Genomic DNA, 15,462 nt, shown 5'->3' with positions numbered 1-15,462 from the left:
TATGCAAAAGAATACATATTGCGTGACTCCATTTATAGGAAATCCTAGAACAGGGAAAACTCAGGACAAAAAGCACATTCAGCACTTGCTTGGGACCAGGACTGACATATTGACTCCAGGGGAGCACAGGAGAACTGTTCTGGTATTTTTGAGTACTGTTCCAAAATTTGAACTTGGTGGTAGTTTAACTAGAGTTTTTACATTTGTGAATTATACCTCAATGAAGTGTGCTTTAAAAAAAAAAAAAGTGAGACATTTAAAAGCAAATAAATGAAAAAATAAAGCAAACAATGAAATCACTATTTGGAAAAAAGTCTTAAGGCTAAAAAATTACTTTGGGAAGATGAAAAAGTTCTGGACCTGGATAATGGTTGTAGAACAATGTGTGTACTTAAAGCCACAGAATCATATGATTAAAAATGTTTAAAATGATAAGTAAATTTTATGTAATGTATATTTTACATTTTTTAAAAAGGTTAAAAAAAGGAAAACGCTATGTAAACAAATCTTTAAAGAATTAGAAAAATGTATTTTTGTTATCTTAAGATGGTTTGTGCTTCTCAATAATTAAGGCAGGGTCTAAAATATTACAGCAGGCTTCTGTGATTTCTTTAGTCAAAGGTTAAATGCTTAATCTAATTATAAATGATAAATATGTTTAGTATTTTGGCCTGTATTTATAAAACCAGCAAAGATAAGAATTCTTGAAATATTCATGCTTTGAGTGTCAGATATTTGAGTATAAACTAGTAGTATTAATATTGCCTAGCCAGGTGTCATTTCCTGTAATTCAGAGTACCCCAACAATTGTATTTCTAGAACTGAATTTAGACTGAAGGAAATGTCTCATTTAAACTGCTCTGCCCTTCTAATTGGTGATTGTCCCCTGATGTTTTTTAAAGCTAAATCATTTTATACTCAGTTTGCTCTTTATTTGCAATTTTTGTATCAACCTAAGTATAAAACTAGATGAATTATTTTCATTGTTATTGTTCTTCATTTGCCTATTTTCATCAGAATAAATCTTTCTGTGGTTTCTGGTGAGACTGGTGTGAATCTCTAGACAGAAGCGGGGATTGGAAGATGATATCCCTTGGGAAAATGACTGCTTTCTTGCCTGGTGATGTGCTTCCACTTCCTAGGTTTTGAGAATAATAGGCAGTTAAAAACTCTGCCTGCCAAAAGCAGAAGAGCTTTGGGACTTTTTTCATCATGAACTTTAAGGGAGTTTATGACTTGCTAGATTTCAGTATAGGAAGTGTATGTCTTTGCAGGAAAATCTGTAGAGCTCAAAGTACGAAAGAACAGAAGCCTCTACATAAGATGCTTTAAGGGAGTAAACATGTTATCTCTTTATGGTTCATTCTGCTCTAGGGAAGCACCACCAAGCGAGTCAAACACAGAACGTGATTGCATCAGACAAAGCAGCGGTAGTACCGGTTGCCCATGAACATGAGCACAACCATGACCACACGCAGCTGCATGCCTACATCGGTGTGTCCCTCGTACTGGGCTTTGTTTTCATGTTGTTGGTGGACCAGATTGGCAGCTCCCATGTGCATTCTACTGACGGTAAGTGGCCCCAAGGTTTTCTGGGCAGTGCAAAAACTTTGCATTTTAGGTAATCACAGATGATTGAATGATTCAGTATGTATCAGTGGCCATATTTAGTATTAAAACTCTTGTCTTAGGTTCTGGTGAATATGTTATTCATTTGAGGAAGCTAGTGGGTTGTGACATGTGGCACAAGAGAGTATTTATTGGGTTACTACCCTGGTTATCTTAAAGCTGTTTCATTTGATGGAGGTCCAGAGCAGAAGTTCTTAACCCTTTTTGTGCCATGGAGCCTTTAAGCAGTCTAAAGCCTGTGGACCATTCATTGGGATAAATAGTTTTTAAATACATAAAGCATAGTACATAGGACTACAGAGAAAATCAATTTTATTGAAATATAGTTACTAAAACATTAAAAACAAGTTTGTGATATAGGATGTCTCTTTATCAATGTATTAAATAATGATATAATATCTTTAAATTATAAGCAAATTAGAGTTAAATTGTTTGGGACATTAGTATAACAGCTATTGTTGAGTAGCTTGACTAAGAACATTAAATTCTGAGATGAGCTTTAACAGGCAACAGATTGTCAAGTTGAACATTGTTGTCAAGTTGATTTGGGTTTTTGTTTTGATGGTTATTAGTGTAGAAAAGCCTGATTCACAAAGATACTTTATTACAGATACACTTAAATACATTTGTAGCTTGCTTTCCAGGGAAAGATAAACTTCTTTCAAGGACAACTAGAATTCTCTAAGACTTTTAAAATCAATTCCAGTCATTGTAACTTTTTTATCTTGAGATCAATGAATTCATCTTTGGTTAAATCAACATCTTTGATATATGGTTTATATTAAATAAAAAACGATTCTGAGCCATGATACACCTTTGATACCATTGTGATACAAATAAATTTAAAAGGGTTATAATAGACATGAGAATTTATAAATATTTCTTTTCAAATATATTGACAGAATTTTACAGATAGAAACTACTAGAAAACATAAATATCTTGGTCCTCAGTGAGAGAGATCCCATGACTTGTGCTGTTTGGTGGCTAAATGACTGTTAGGTACGGAGTTGCCTCAGTTACCCAGCTCCATCGCGTGAGCATTTACAGACAGGAAGACTGAGTCAAGCAGTGTGGCAGTACTTCGCAGTCGAGTTCAGTCACTCATTCGTGTCCAACTCTTTTGTGACCCCATGGACTGCAGCACACCAGGCTTCCCTGTCCATCCTCAACTCCTGGAGCTTGCTCAAACTATGTCCACTGATCAGTGATGCCATCCAAACATCTTATCCTCTGTCGTCTCCTGCTCCTGCCTTCGATCTTTCCCAGCTTCAGGGACTTTTCCAGTGAGTCAGTTCTTCGCATCAGGTGGCCAAAGTATTGGAGCTTCAGCTTCAGCATCAGTCCTTCCAATGAATATTCAGGACTGATCTCTTTTAAAATTGACTGGTTTGAGCTCCTTGCAGTCCAAGGGACTCTCAAGAGTCTTCTCCAACACCACAGTTCAAAAGCATTAATTCTTCCACGCCCAGCCTTCTCTATAGTCCAACTCTCACAACCATACATTACTATGGGAAAAATTATAGCTTTGACTAGACAGACCTTTGTTGGCAAAGTAACGTCTCTGCTTTTTAATATGCTATTTAGGTTTGCCATAGAAGGATTCTGAGCCATGATACACCTTTTCTTCTAAGGAGTAAGCGTCTTTTAATTCCATGGCTGCAGTCACCATCTGCAGTGATTCTGGAGCCCAAGAAAATAAAGTCTGTCATGGTTTCCATTGTTTCCCCATCTATTTGCCGTGAAGTGATGGGACCAGATGCCATGATCTTAGTTTTTTGAGTATTGAGTTTTAAGCCAGCTTTTTCACTCTCCTCTTTGACTTTCATCAAGAGACTTTTTAGTTCCTCTTCACTTTCTGCCATAAGGGTCGTGTCCTCTGCATTCTGTAAGCAGTACTTCTATAAGCCCTTAATTTAAAGTAGTGATGAGTGAAAGTGATAATAAGAAAGTATCTTAGGACGACTGTAAAATAATACAAAATTATCTGATTTCTATTGGTAAAGGTAGTGCTAATATTACTTGTGGATTATTGTCTATATTTATGACAAAAGGAAATGCTAAGGTTCAGTTAAAGGTTAGTAAAAATAAAAATGAATTTTTTTTTCAATTTAAGGTCACAAACACCCCCTGCATTCTCCCTGTGTGGAAAAGCTGGCAAAAGACATGAACAAATAGTTTATGAAAAGATGTAAAAATAGTTTTTAAATACATGAAAGATGTCCCCTGCATTTAAAATAAGAAGAATGCAAACTGAAGTTCCACTGAGATGCCATTGCTCACCTGTCAGATAGTCACAAATTCAAAACCTTGACAACATAGATTCTATTGGCAAATCTGTGATGATATAGGCACTCTCATCTGTTGCTGTGGATGTTCGTAGTGGTACAGCCCCTGTGGAGGGGAGTTTACCTTTCAAGCCAGAAATCCCACTGCTAGGAGTCTGTTCTGATGATTCAGCTCCAGTGTGAAGACGCATAAGCACAATAGTCGATGCAGCCTTGTTTGCTATTGTAAAACCGCTTCAGTGTCCATCACACAGACTGACGGAGTGAAGTGCTGTGTGTCTACATAATTGAGTTCTCTGTAGCAATGAAATAAAATAAGGGATCCAATCTCTGTCAACCAAGAGGGAGAAATTTCCAGGAGATATTGTTAAGTGAGGAGGAAAAAAAATAAATTACCATCTGTCATATATTTGTGTAAGAAAGAAGGAGAAACAAGGAAACGTATATATTTGCTTATCTTTACAAGAAAGAAACATAAGGGTCAACTAGAAACCAAAGTTGATTACTTGTAGGAGTGAGGACAGTTGTGGGATAGGGTAGAAGGGTTTTAAGAGAGGGCATGACACTTCCCTGGGCATGCCTTTTCAATACAGTTTAACTTTTGGAAATATGTTAATGTTTTCCATATTCAAAATATAAAATGAAGTCAACAAGCGCCGGGGAGCTAACTGAAACAGATGAACTATACATCAAATGAATAACACAATCACTCTGAAAGGGATTTAAAAGAAATAAATTCAAGTAGCTCATGAATGTAGTTATTTGGCGATATACTTTTAGTAGTGGGTAGAGTTGGGCAGGAAGTATAAACAATGCTGAACTCTTTGTAGTAGGCTTTGTCTTTTCTAATGGTGCGGGAAAAAGTGTTCTGAAACTATTTCAGATATGTTACAGGGTTAAGGAAATGAGTAGATGTGCTGCTGTTGGTGAAACCAGAGTCCTCACTAAGGAAGAAGGGACATGCAAACAGGGAATGAGGGAAAGCAAGAAAGAACCCCTGCAGGGGTGGATTGGAACTGGGGCTATTGGAATCATGATTTCGAAAACTTGTGTGTGTATGTGTACATATATACATGTATGTTTACATATACGTGGGTGTATGTCATAGCTGTGTCTGTAGAGAGGGCCTAGAAGTACAGACACCCCACTGGCAATGAGCATATCAGGGCTCTTCAAAGAAAGGACTGATTTTAGGATGAGGCAGGGTAAGTATAAAGTGAGCTTGAAATATCTAGTGCTCAAAATATATGTGAAGAAAAAAGATGGGATCGTCACAGGATATAGGAACCAGCTTGAAGGGGCTTCCATTGGCCGGATCTCGGACAGTTTGTCCACTGAGATGATGAAGAACAGCAATAAAGCATAAATCATTAAAAAAAAAAAGGAGAGGGGGGTTAGTGCGCACATCCACACGAGAGAAAGATAAAAGCGGGGGAGCATTTGCTTCCAGCAGAACACTAAATACTGGTAAACATGAAAGCAGTTGGACTTGGACATTTTTGCAACCTTTCTAGTAAAAATTGGCTCAGGCCAGAATCGTCAATGAATGTTAGATCTAGGCGATATGTTTTGATTTGCTTATTAGTTGCAAAGGGGGAAAAAAGTAACTAAGTGAAGAAATCAGACAATACCTTGATCAGATGATCAAGATTAATGTCACTGGTATTCTGCTTCAGTGTGTACAGAAAGTTCCTTTTAGATCAGCCTCCCTGCAGGTAACTATAAATTTTAGACAGAGTTTGGAAAACCCACTGTCTGAAGACACTAGAGAGTCACCTAAAGGAGGCAAATTCTGGAAGGGAGTCTACACTGGGAACTGATTTTTACAGCTTATAGTTCCTGTTTCTGCTTTTAGCAGTCAGTGCCTATGGGGTAGCCAACTGATAGAAGAGTCTTTCTGGCCTAAAGAGGACAGAGTTCAAGGTAACTACAGTCACTGCAAAGTGAGAGGAGAATCTTAGAAAGGAGACAGACAAAGAAAGTCAGCCCTAAATTCTGTGTATAAACTAGCCAAGTCTCTGGCTAAGCCCTGAACCATGCTTTCTTGGGCAGGCTCCAGGCAGGTCCACTAAAGATGAAAGAACTAAGCTGAGACTTAGGCAGCTGCCCAGAGACAGAATTTGCAGTTTGAGCCAAATCAAGTTAGTTTAAAGCAAAGCAAAAAAGAAATCAACATTCTTTGGAGGAATGTAATAGAATCCATGGTATCCACAAGATAACGTTTACAGTGTCCAAGATGTAGTCCAGAATTCACACCACCAGCGAGCAGCAGGTGTACATCCTGTGCGTCTGGATGTGATCGTCTGAGAAGTGGCACCTATGTAGTATTCCATCCAAGAATGCTTTTCTAAGGACACATCAGACAGATCCAAAAGTAAGGACCACTCTGTTAAAGAACAAGAAAGGTGCAGGGAGGGGAATGTATTCTTCAGATATACCAACATCACAGAAGTCAAAGGCAGAGAAAATGTTTCAGATTAAAGGAGACTAAAGAGATAGTCACAGCAGACCAAAGAGATAGTCACAGCTAAGTGTAACACGCATTCTTAGACTGGATTCTTCCTGGAAAAGGAAATATGCTCTGAAAGTTATTCTTGGGCAATTGACAAAAGTAAAATATGCAAGAGAGTAGAAAAAAATCTCAATGGTATTTACTGAATTTGATAACTTTACTGTGATTATGTAAGAAGATATCCTTTCCCATCAGAAATACACACTGAAGGATCTAAGGATAGTTAACGAGTAGTATAAAGTGTAGTATACTCTTAAATGGTATATTCCAGGAAAGGAAATGTATGTGTGTAGTGTGGAGAGAGAACAAGAGGATGATAAGGCAAATATGGCAAATGTTGGACAGGGTGTTAAAGAAACTGGTTTAACTGGACTGGACAGTGAGAAATACGATTATCAGTTGATGTAGAGCTCAAGAACCTACTTAATAGAGCAGTTTGGATTGAATTTGAAAAGTAGCAGATTCTTAATGTGTTAGCTGACCCATCAAAAGAGTGATGAGTTAGGAAGATGATTCTGACAAGGATGTGTAAGATGAATTTGATTCGGGAGAAACGGGAGTAAGGAGACATCCAGATCTACTGCTAGTTTAGGAGTTGCAGAAGGGGTTGTTTGGGTTGATGGAAATTTAGGTTAGGATGGTGGCAGTAAATGGAGATAGGCAAGTGTAACAGACATTTTGATGTTGGAATAAAGATAAAGTTGCAGGAGGCTAAGGAGTGGGCAGGTGGAGGCAATGGCAATGAGACTGGTCTAGAGAGCAGTGGCCAGAGGCTGCAGAGCAGGCTCCTTGGAGAGGTGGAGTGGCAAGGGGTGTGAGGCAGCTAGGGTGACATCTTGCCCATCCAGGGAAGGCTGGGTCAAATGAAGAGTTCCCATCTGCCCGTCTCTTCAGGACAGGAGAAACTTCTAAGTGTTTGAAGCAAAAGGAAAAAGACAATAGTAAGGAAAGTAATAATAGTCTACTTAAAACAGCTTTCAAAGAATTCTTCCACCTCCAGGTGAATGTTCTACTAGTTTCTGTTCCCGTTGCTTCATGGCTGACTTGCCTATTTTTTACTTCAGATCCAGAAACAGCAAGGCCCAGCAATTCCAAAATCACCACCACGCTGGGTCTGGTCGTCCATGCTGCAGGTAGGTTCAGATTGCAGTGGGACCCCTTTCTTTTCTGTCACACAGGTACCATCCACAGGAACCTTCTGGAGAAGGGGCTGTTTAAGGAAGTCCTCTGACAGAAGCATGAACCCCAGTGTACTCAGTGTCAGGGGGTTGTAAGCTAAGAATGGTTTTTATATTTCTAATCAGATGAAAAAGAATAATTCATGGCACATGAAAATTAACATGAAGTTCAAATCTCCGTGTCCATGAGTGAAGCTGTATTGGAATACAGCCATGGCCACCTGTTTACGTATAATCTGTGGCTACTTTCACACAACAGTGGTAGAGCTGAGTAGTTGCAAGAGACCAAATGGCTCACAAAGGCTAAACTGTTTCCCATCTGGCCCTTTAAGAGAAGTTTGCAGACCTTTTCCCTAGGACCTCATCTCGAACACTTCTGTACTGAATAGCCTTGCTGCCTGTTATCTACCCAGAATGCCAGTTGAGGCAGGGGTGGGCTGTAGGGCGTCAGAAGTCTCAGCAGTGCTGACTGGGAGCACCTTTGAATCATAACCACAACCAGTCCCAGTTGTAGGGATCTGTAAGTGACAAAAGCACGTGAAAGGTGACAGCCTGTTATCTGGACTTAATGCATGCTTTTCTAACAAAAAATTCATCCATTCAGCCAGCGTTCACTCATTACGTATAAATCATCTATGCTGTCGTGGTATCTCTGCTTTTTCACCTGCAAGATGCAGAGATGCCTCCTTTGAAATTTCTTGCTTTTTCTTTTATTGCAGTTTAACTGATTAGTCAGTAGATTTTTGAATGTCTTACTTTTTCAACAGTAGCAACAATAACTGGCATATTAAATATCAGATAGCACCTGTGCTAAGCTCCTCACATGTTACCTCATGAAAACCTTAGAAATATGTACTTTATTGAACCCATTTTAGAAATGAGAAAGCTAAGGTTCAGAAAGCTTAAGTAACCTTCTCAGAGCCTGGTCCAGTTCTATCTAACTCTGAAGCCCACACACCCACCCCACTATTATAGTTGTTATTTATAGTGTTTTATGTTTCATTTTTTCCAAATTTAGCTGACGGTGTTGCTTTGGGAGCAGCAGCTTCTACTTCACAAACTAGTGTCCAGTTAATTGTGTTTGTGGCAATAATGCTACATAAGGTAAGCAGAACTTTGGTGTAAATTTGTTGTGGGCTGAACCTGTAATTAAAACTTCTCTTTGGTCTTTGCGTTTTTCTGGAATGCAAAGGTTTTTGTAGTTATTTTCTTAACTGCTGTTCACCTTAGTGAATTTCATAAATCTGTTTAAAACTGGGTCTTTTGCTACTATTTTATTAAACTTGTAAGTTGAAGGGATTTTATTTTTTATGGTGTATACACAAACTGTTAAGTCCTCTACAGATTTCTGTATTTCATGGTAATTTTTGTTCATAAATATTTTTCCTTCCTTGTACTTAACTATTTCATATAGACTCACACACACACAAATGGGACATTTTCTAGCTTAGAACATTAATTCCTAAAAGGCATAGCTCAGACTTAGTGTTTGTTATACTTGGTTTTCTTGGATGATAATAATTTAGTCAAATGACAGGTACTTCATCATGTAGAAGCAATCCAAATTTCTAGACTAATAAGGGATAGTTTTTCTTTTCCAGGCACCAGCTGCTTTTGGGTTAGTTTCCTTCTTAATGCATGCGGGCCTCGAGCGGAATCGAATCAGAAAGCACTTACTCGTCTTTGCACTGGCAGCACCAGTTATGTCCATGGTGACATACTTAGGACTGAGTAAGGTAAGTCTGACTCAAGCTTATCTGGACAAGTATCTAACACCAAAACGTATGGTCTTTTATGTTGAAGTTTTCAATTAAATTACTGCCTCAAGCTAAAAAGAAAATTCAACTTAAAAGCCTGTGCTGTACAAAGTGTACATCTTAATTCCAAGTCAATCCTCTTCATAAATTTAGAACATTTTCTTATCCATTTAATTAAAAAAACTTTCCCATCAGTTCCAAAAATATTTGCACAAATACATGATCTTTAAAATAATCCAATTTAAAGCTCATCAGACATGCTAGTTATATTTAACCGGTACATAATAAGTCACAACAGTATGGATTTAATGTTTCAGTGAGCATAGGAAGTGTGAGTAACGAGTTTGCAGCAGCTTTAAGAGCAGTAGGGAATGAGCAGAGATCTCTGTATTCAGCTAAGACTCAGGTTCTTTCACTCCCGGCTCTCCTATCACTGCATATTAAGTACCCAGGTCTTTGTCATCACACTGGTCGTGCCTCCAGTCCTGAAGTGGCGTGTGTCATTCGCCGCATCAGACCCCAGGCATTCTACTCTGTTGCTCCAGTCAGACCTTCCTGCGCCTTATTATTCTGTCCACAGGGCTGCAGCTCTTAACAACAGCCCTTCCCGTTTTACTTAAATATCAATTGGCAGGCAACAGAGGAAAATCCTAGAACCAAACCAACTTAGGTCTTTCCCCCACACTCTCTGAAGATCACTGATTCTTCTGAGTGTTATGCAGTTCTTACTGATATAGAAAAGCTTGCACTGAAAGGAACATGAGAAATGAAATGGTTAAAGAGTGGTAAAGTTCCTGTCAGTCAAGGCTGATCTGGATCGCTAACACCTCATTGTTCACCTGAAGAGCTTTATCTTCTTTTAGTCAATGAGTAATAATACATAGTTCCCTTGTAAATATTATCCTGTTTATCACTTCACTGGTCAATGTAAGTTTCTAGAACTTTTGACAAAAAAATGTGATAATTTTGGAGGCATGGAGTTACAGGTTACATTTATGGCACGTTCTTAAATTTTCAGTTACTTGTCTTAGTCTGTAGGGCCACATTTTTAATTTAAAAAAAAGATGGAAATTAGTTGTGTAAAGATTAGCTTTTGAGATATTTCTAGGCTCTGTGAGGGCAGGTACTGCATCTCTGTTATCACTGTATCTCAGGCCCTGGCCTAGAGCCTGGTGCATATGGGAGGTTTGTTCATATTGGTAGAACAAATGAATATCTAATTTGATATCTGCGTTAATGCTGTTGATTCCATCTTAATAATCTTGAAGTAATCCCAAGTGGTTCAGCGGGTAAAGAATCCACCTGCAATTCAGGAGATGCAGGTTCAGTCCTTGGGTTGGGAAGATTCCTCTGGAGGAGGGCATGGCAACCCATTCCAGTATTCTTGTCTGAAGAAACCCATGGACAGAGGAACCTGGCAGGCTACAGTCCACAGCATCGCAAAGAGTCAGACACAACTGAAGTGACTGTGCACGCATGCACACATGGCCAGTAGTCCTAAACCCTTTTTTGGAGGCTTTCCATAAATAACAAAATTGTTCTGATATCAAGATTCCCCACTTCCCAGATCACACCAGTTATGAATATTGGGTGCTTTCTTTATTATTATTATTCTTGACTCTGCATGTTACTTGACTTAATTTTCTTCTCTCTCTCTCTTACTTCACAGAGCAGTAAAGAAGCCCTTTCAGAGGTCAATGCCACTGGGGTGGCCATGCTTTTCTCTGCCGGGACCTTTCTTTACGTTGCCACAGTACATGTCCTCCCTGAGGTGGGCGGAATGGGGCACAGCCACAAACCCGACCCCACTGGAGGGAGAGGCCTCAGCCGCCTGGAGGTGGCAGCCCTGGTTCTGGGTTGCCTCATCCCCCTCGTTCTGTCAATAGGACATCAGCATTAACTGGCGAGGGTCCAGCCTCGGCCCATGGCCATTCGCCATTCAGTGAGAACAGCCGGCACGTGACAGACGCTCACTTCCTCAGTCTCTCGTCTCGCCTCGCCCATCTCCACCTGTATTCCTAAAGAGTCCAGAGGGAGGTGAGATGAAAACCTGGAGTAACGGAAAGCTTTTCAAGTAGAAACAACACACCACGAAGGATACAGACATTCCGTTGTGTTGTCTTTTCAAGGGCCCTTGGCATTTTGAGTTTTGATGTTTCCCTTAACCCTATTCTCAGGGAAGATGGAATTTAGTTTTAAGGAAAAGTGGAGAACTTCCTACTCACAATGAAATAATTATGAGAGTACAGTATTCTGTAATTAAGCTAAATCTCTTAGTTTAGAGGCTCTGCCACTTTATCCATTGATTTTTTAACATGGTTCTCACCGTGTAAGACTGGTGCTTTAGCATCTATGCCACTTGCCTTGAATGAAGGTCATGATGCCCACTGTGTTAGATGCTAAAGATAAGTAGTTCATCTGGGGCTAGAGTCAAGAAAATGGTGGCAAGATACATTGAAAACTGACTTTACACTTGAGAGGTCTGGAGAAGCGGGGACATCTGGGGAGACTGAAACACCCCCTTCAGCACGTGCCTCTCCCCAGAGAGCCTGCCTTCCATCAGATGGGGGAGCAGAGGTGGACTAGCTTTTAAAGAGGTGACGTGTTTTATAAAACATTTTTTTTTTCAAGTCCTCCTGTTTGTAGTAGAGGAGCCAAGTTCTAATAAGTTCAGACCAACCTAGGCTTCCCTTCTGACTGTTCTAAGAACAGTCAGATCCCAAAGTATCTTTGGAAATTAAGGGGTGTTAAATTTTAAGTGAATTTGGACAGTTACTGACATCTTTGTAGTAACCTTTTTAGAAGAAGGATTACTAAAACCTACTTGTCCTTTTTTTGTTTCTTAAATATTTATCTTGGTAGACCAGCAGTCCCTGTGGCAACATACTCAGTGCCCTTTTGGGACTGCCAGGTCAGTATCATGTAAGCACCTGTAGCAGGGAAGAAAGTCAAGATGTATCACAAATGGGAGGTGTTTGCCTGTTGATTTAAAGCTTATTAAAATCATGTCTTTTGTCTCTTCATCTTTTCCGTATTTTATTCCTAACTTTTCCCTCCAGCCCTTCCTCCCTACAATTTGCTGCTTACTGCTGGTGGTGATGCCAATATTTGTGTGAGTTAAGTTCTCATCAGGACAGCCTCTTCTTGGAACTGTGATGATAAAGATAATATTGTCTCTGTCCTCTGTTCTTTTCAGTGAAGTTACCTTTGTGTCAATTGCAGCTTTGTTAAGCCCTTAAAGTGTCAACTTCCTCGTATGTGAGATGATACAATCACTGATACTCTGGTAATTTAAACAATTGAGATATTAAAAATAGTAAGCAGACTAGGATAATTTGTCCATATTTGCCAAAAATCCCTGTAAACTTTGTGTTATCAAATAAGTATATAATATTATATTGTTAATTTATTTTGATTTTCTGTACCATTTCAAAACACATTTCGTAAAGTGGGAACCAAGACTATTTTTGTCAGGGCATTGGATTTAGGAGTTTGTGAAACATTTTATATAATGCATAAACCAGCATGCCCAGGATTTCTGTATTTCCTTCCTAGATTTGTCGCTGGGTCAGCAGCTGTGGAAAGAGAACTTGTGAGCCCTCTGCTGGCTAGACCAAAGTAGCATAAACAGGATCTGGTTTTGGATAGTGGCTGGGAACCCTTGTGAACAGCATAAAACCAACAGAAGGTGCAGCAGGAAAGTCTAGGTGACTTTGCTGCTAACAGCTGGGACTTCAGAGAGTCATGGGGTTTCACCTAGTCCTTCAAAATGACTTGGTTGCCTTGATTATCCCTGGAAATGTACTTCATTAAATAAATAGCTCATTTTAGTGTCTGGTCTGGTTTGAATAGTGGCACTTTTCTATCATATTGTTGTGCAATGATCAGAAATTTGTTCTGCTGGCCAAAGCCTCTTTCTGCAGTGCCTTGCCATGACACTTAAAAGTTGGGCTAGAATATCTTGACGGGTGGGGCCTTGAACTCTGGCAAGGGCAGAACCATCTAACCTCCAAATTGGCCTTCCCCTCTAGACTCCACATTAATAAGCAAACCTTTCAAGGCCTATCAGCTCTCAAGAGCTATGGGCTGTCCAAGATTTTAAAACTGCTACCCCAGGAACCACTCATTTCCCTCCTGGTCAGCAGGCAGAAATAGCCATACTAATCTTACAGGGCTCAAACGCATCTCTAGGCAGCAGGGTACTGAGCGGCGTGGCAGGGCCTCCTTCTTGGGTGAGGGGGGTGTGGAGAGAACCTAACTGATGTGGGCAGTGTCCCAGGAGAGGCCACACTGATGGTCACTTACTGGCATATTTCAGCTCCATTTTCCTCTGGTTTAAAACTGCCTCCTTAGATGTGGATGCCTTAATGCTCTCACACGTTTGGAAACCTTGGCAATACTTCAGTTGCTGCTGTGATTACAGATGGAAATATTGGCTACTGAAGAGATGCAATTGATGATGAAAAGCATTGTCCTTCCTTCCTCATAACCAAAGTTAATCTTAATTACAATTTGACTCCCTTTCCTCGATACAGATAGACTTTCTTCAGATGTCGAGGACTCTCTTAAATGGCAAATTAAGGTGAAAATTATACTCATCCATTCCCTTCATTTGTTCGCCAGTGAATTGCTTTTGTCAGTTGCCGTAGCCCCAAAGCAGCCATCTTCCAGGTCTGATGGCTTTCCTGTGCGCGCTATTGCCAGATTTCAGTTCTTCAGGCGAATTCTGCCCTGGAGTGCAGAGTGTCAAAACACCACCACAGAGGCTCTGTGTCTCCCTTTCCATCTTCACCTTTTTATTTCCTTGTTCAAAACAGCCAAGTCTGTTCCTATATTTTGAATCATTAGAAAAATGGGAGAGGTGGCTGTTTTGAGTGGTGAGTTCTTTGTAGAAAAAAGAAAATGTAATGGTGTTTTTTACTGCTTTTACGTGTCACTGCCTGGTTTTCCCTCTTTTTCAAGGATTAGAACTAGGAGGACATGCCAGCCCCTCAGATACATGGTAGCCAGGTACTGAACAGGGGAACTGTGTGTGTGTCAGTAGCACGAGCCCCCAAAGCATGCTCCTGCCTTTGGGGCCCCTGAGCCCCGTGGGAGGCTGAGAATGACCAGATTCATCCAGAACTGCTGTAGGGCAAGGCGAGAACCCTCTAATAGTGTTCCACAGGGGTACCCTCCTTGTGTTACAGAATCGTTTGCTCAACACAGAATGGTCCACATTACCTTTCAAAGAGCACTGTTTGAGATGCTATGAAATTAAAACCAGTCATGTAGCCCCTTTGTACCTGAGACATCTAGATTCACCTGAGAAGACCTGAGGGAAATGTAAAGACTTGCATGAAAGGGCTAGACAACCATTAGGCATTTTCTAGATATGCTCAGCCTAACACAAGGAGGTTGACTTTGATCTGTTTTCTCATAGCGTCTTCTACTAAGTGGGAAATCTCATGGGCTAACACTGCAGTTCCCCTGGTTTGGTAGCCTAAACAGTGATTTTCAATGTCCCCTTTTTCTGGATCCTTTGTAAACATGAAATCATTCCACGGATGGCTGCCTTATAATTTTTGTCTCTTTCCACTTTAATTGTGAATGGTTAAAAAAAAAAATGTTTTTGCTGTTTTCTGATTTGTTTTATGATATTAAATTTTTATTAGTGCATACCATATGTGAGTGGTTCATTATTGATCCTCTCGACAGTTTTTCCGTTGGATGACCAGACTGGACCCACATTCGAACATCAGAAAAGGTAATGAAATGGTTTGAGGGGCAGTGGAAAGATGTATCTATATGAACCTCCTTTAGGGAAGGAGAGAAAGAAAGGCAGAAGGGAGATAAAGGACTCAGTATACCATCTGCCCCAGAGATTTATTGACAATTTTTTTTCCTTTGCCTTTGCTGTCACCAAATATTATTTATGAAGGTACCTATCTAATCCCAGAAAAGAGATGCAGGCCAGTAGATCCCAATCACATGGATGCATTTCAAAGGGCACAGTTACTAATCTGAGTATGTAGACACTATGAACAGTGGACCCTGGAAACAGATTTAAATGGAAGTGAAAATTATAAATTTGATAAATATTTTCTCCCTCTGTAGTACT

The 15,462-nt window shown here is 39.9% G+C and overlaps 1 protein-coding gene across 3 annotated transcripts in view; it reads left to right on the top strand.

The window, feature by feature from the left end:
* The window catches only part of SLC39A9 (solute carrier family 39 member 9), a 49,571-nt gene extending 34,574 nt beyond the window's left edge, over positions 1–14,997 (top strand). Inside the window, exons 3-7 of one of the 3 annotated variants that reach the window (XM_068964094.1) lie at positions 1,375–1,572; positions 7,492–7,560; positions 8,624–8,709; positions 9,207–9,341; positions 11,032–14,997. In XM_068964094.1, the coding sequence (XP_068820195.1) occupies positions 1,375–1,572; positions 7,492–7,560; positions 8,624–8,709; positions 9,207–9,341; positions 11,032–11,262 (719 nt within the window). In that variant the 3' untranslated portion in view covers positions 11,263–14,997. The remainder of the gene's footprint in view (positions 1–1,374; positions 1,573–7,491; positions 7,561–8,623; positions 8,710–9,206; positions 9,342–11,031) is intronic. The other 2 variants (XM_068964096.1, XM_068964095.1) reach the window with 2 other exon arrangements.
* The last annotated feature ends 465 nt before the right edge of the window (positions 14,998–15,462 follow it).

This window comes from Capricornis sumatraensis, chromosome 2 (assembly GCF_032405125.1).
Source record: "Capricornis sumatraensis isolate serow.1 chromosome 2, serow.2, whole genome shotgun sequence".
NCBI lineage: Eukaryota > Metazoa > Chordata > Mammalia > Artiodactyla > Bovidae > Capricornis > Capricornis sumatraensis.
The sequence above is the reverse complement of the archived record's forward strand: the minus strand, read 5'-3'. Positions and strand labels throughout refer to the sequence as shown.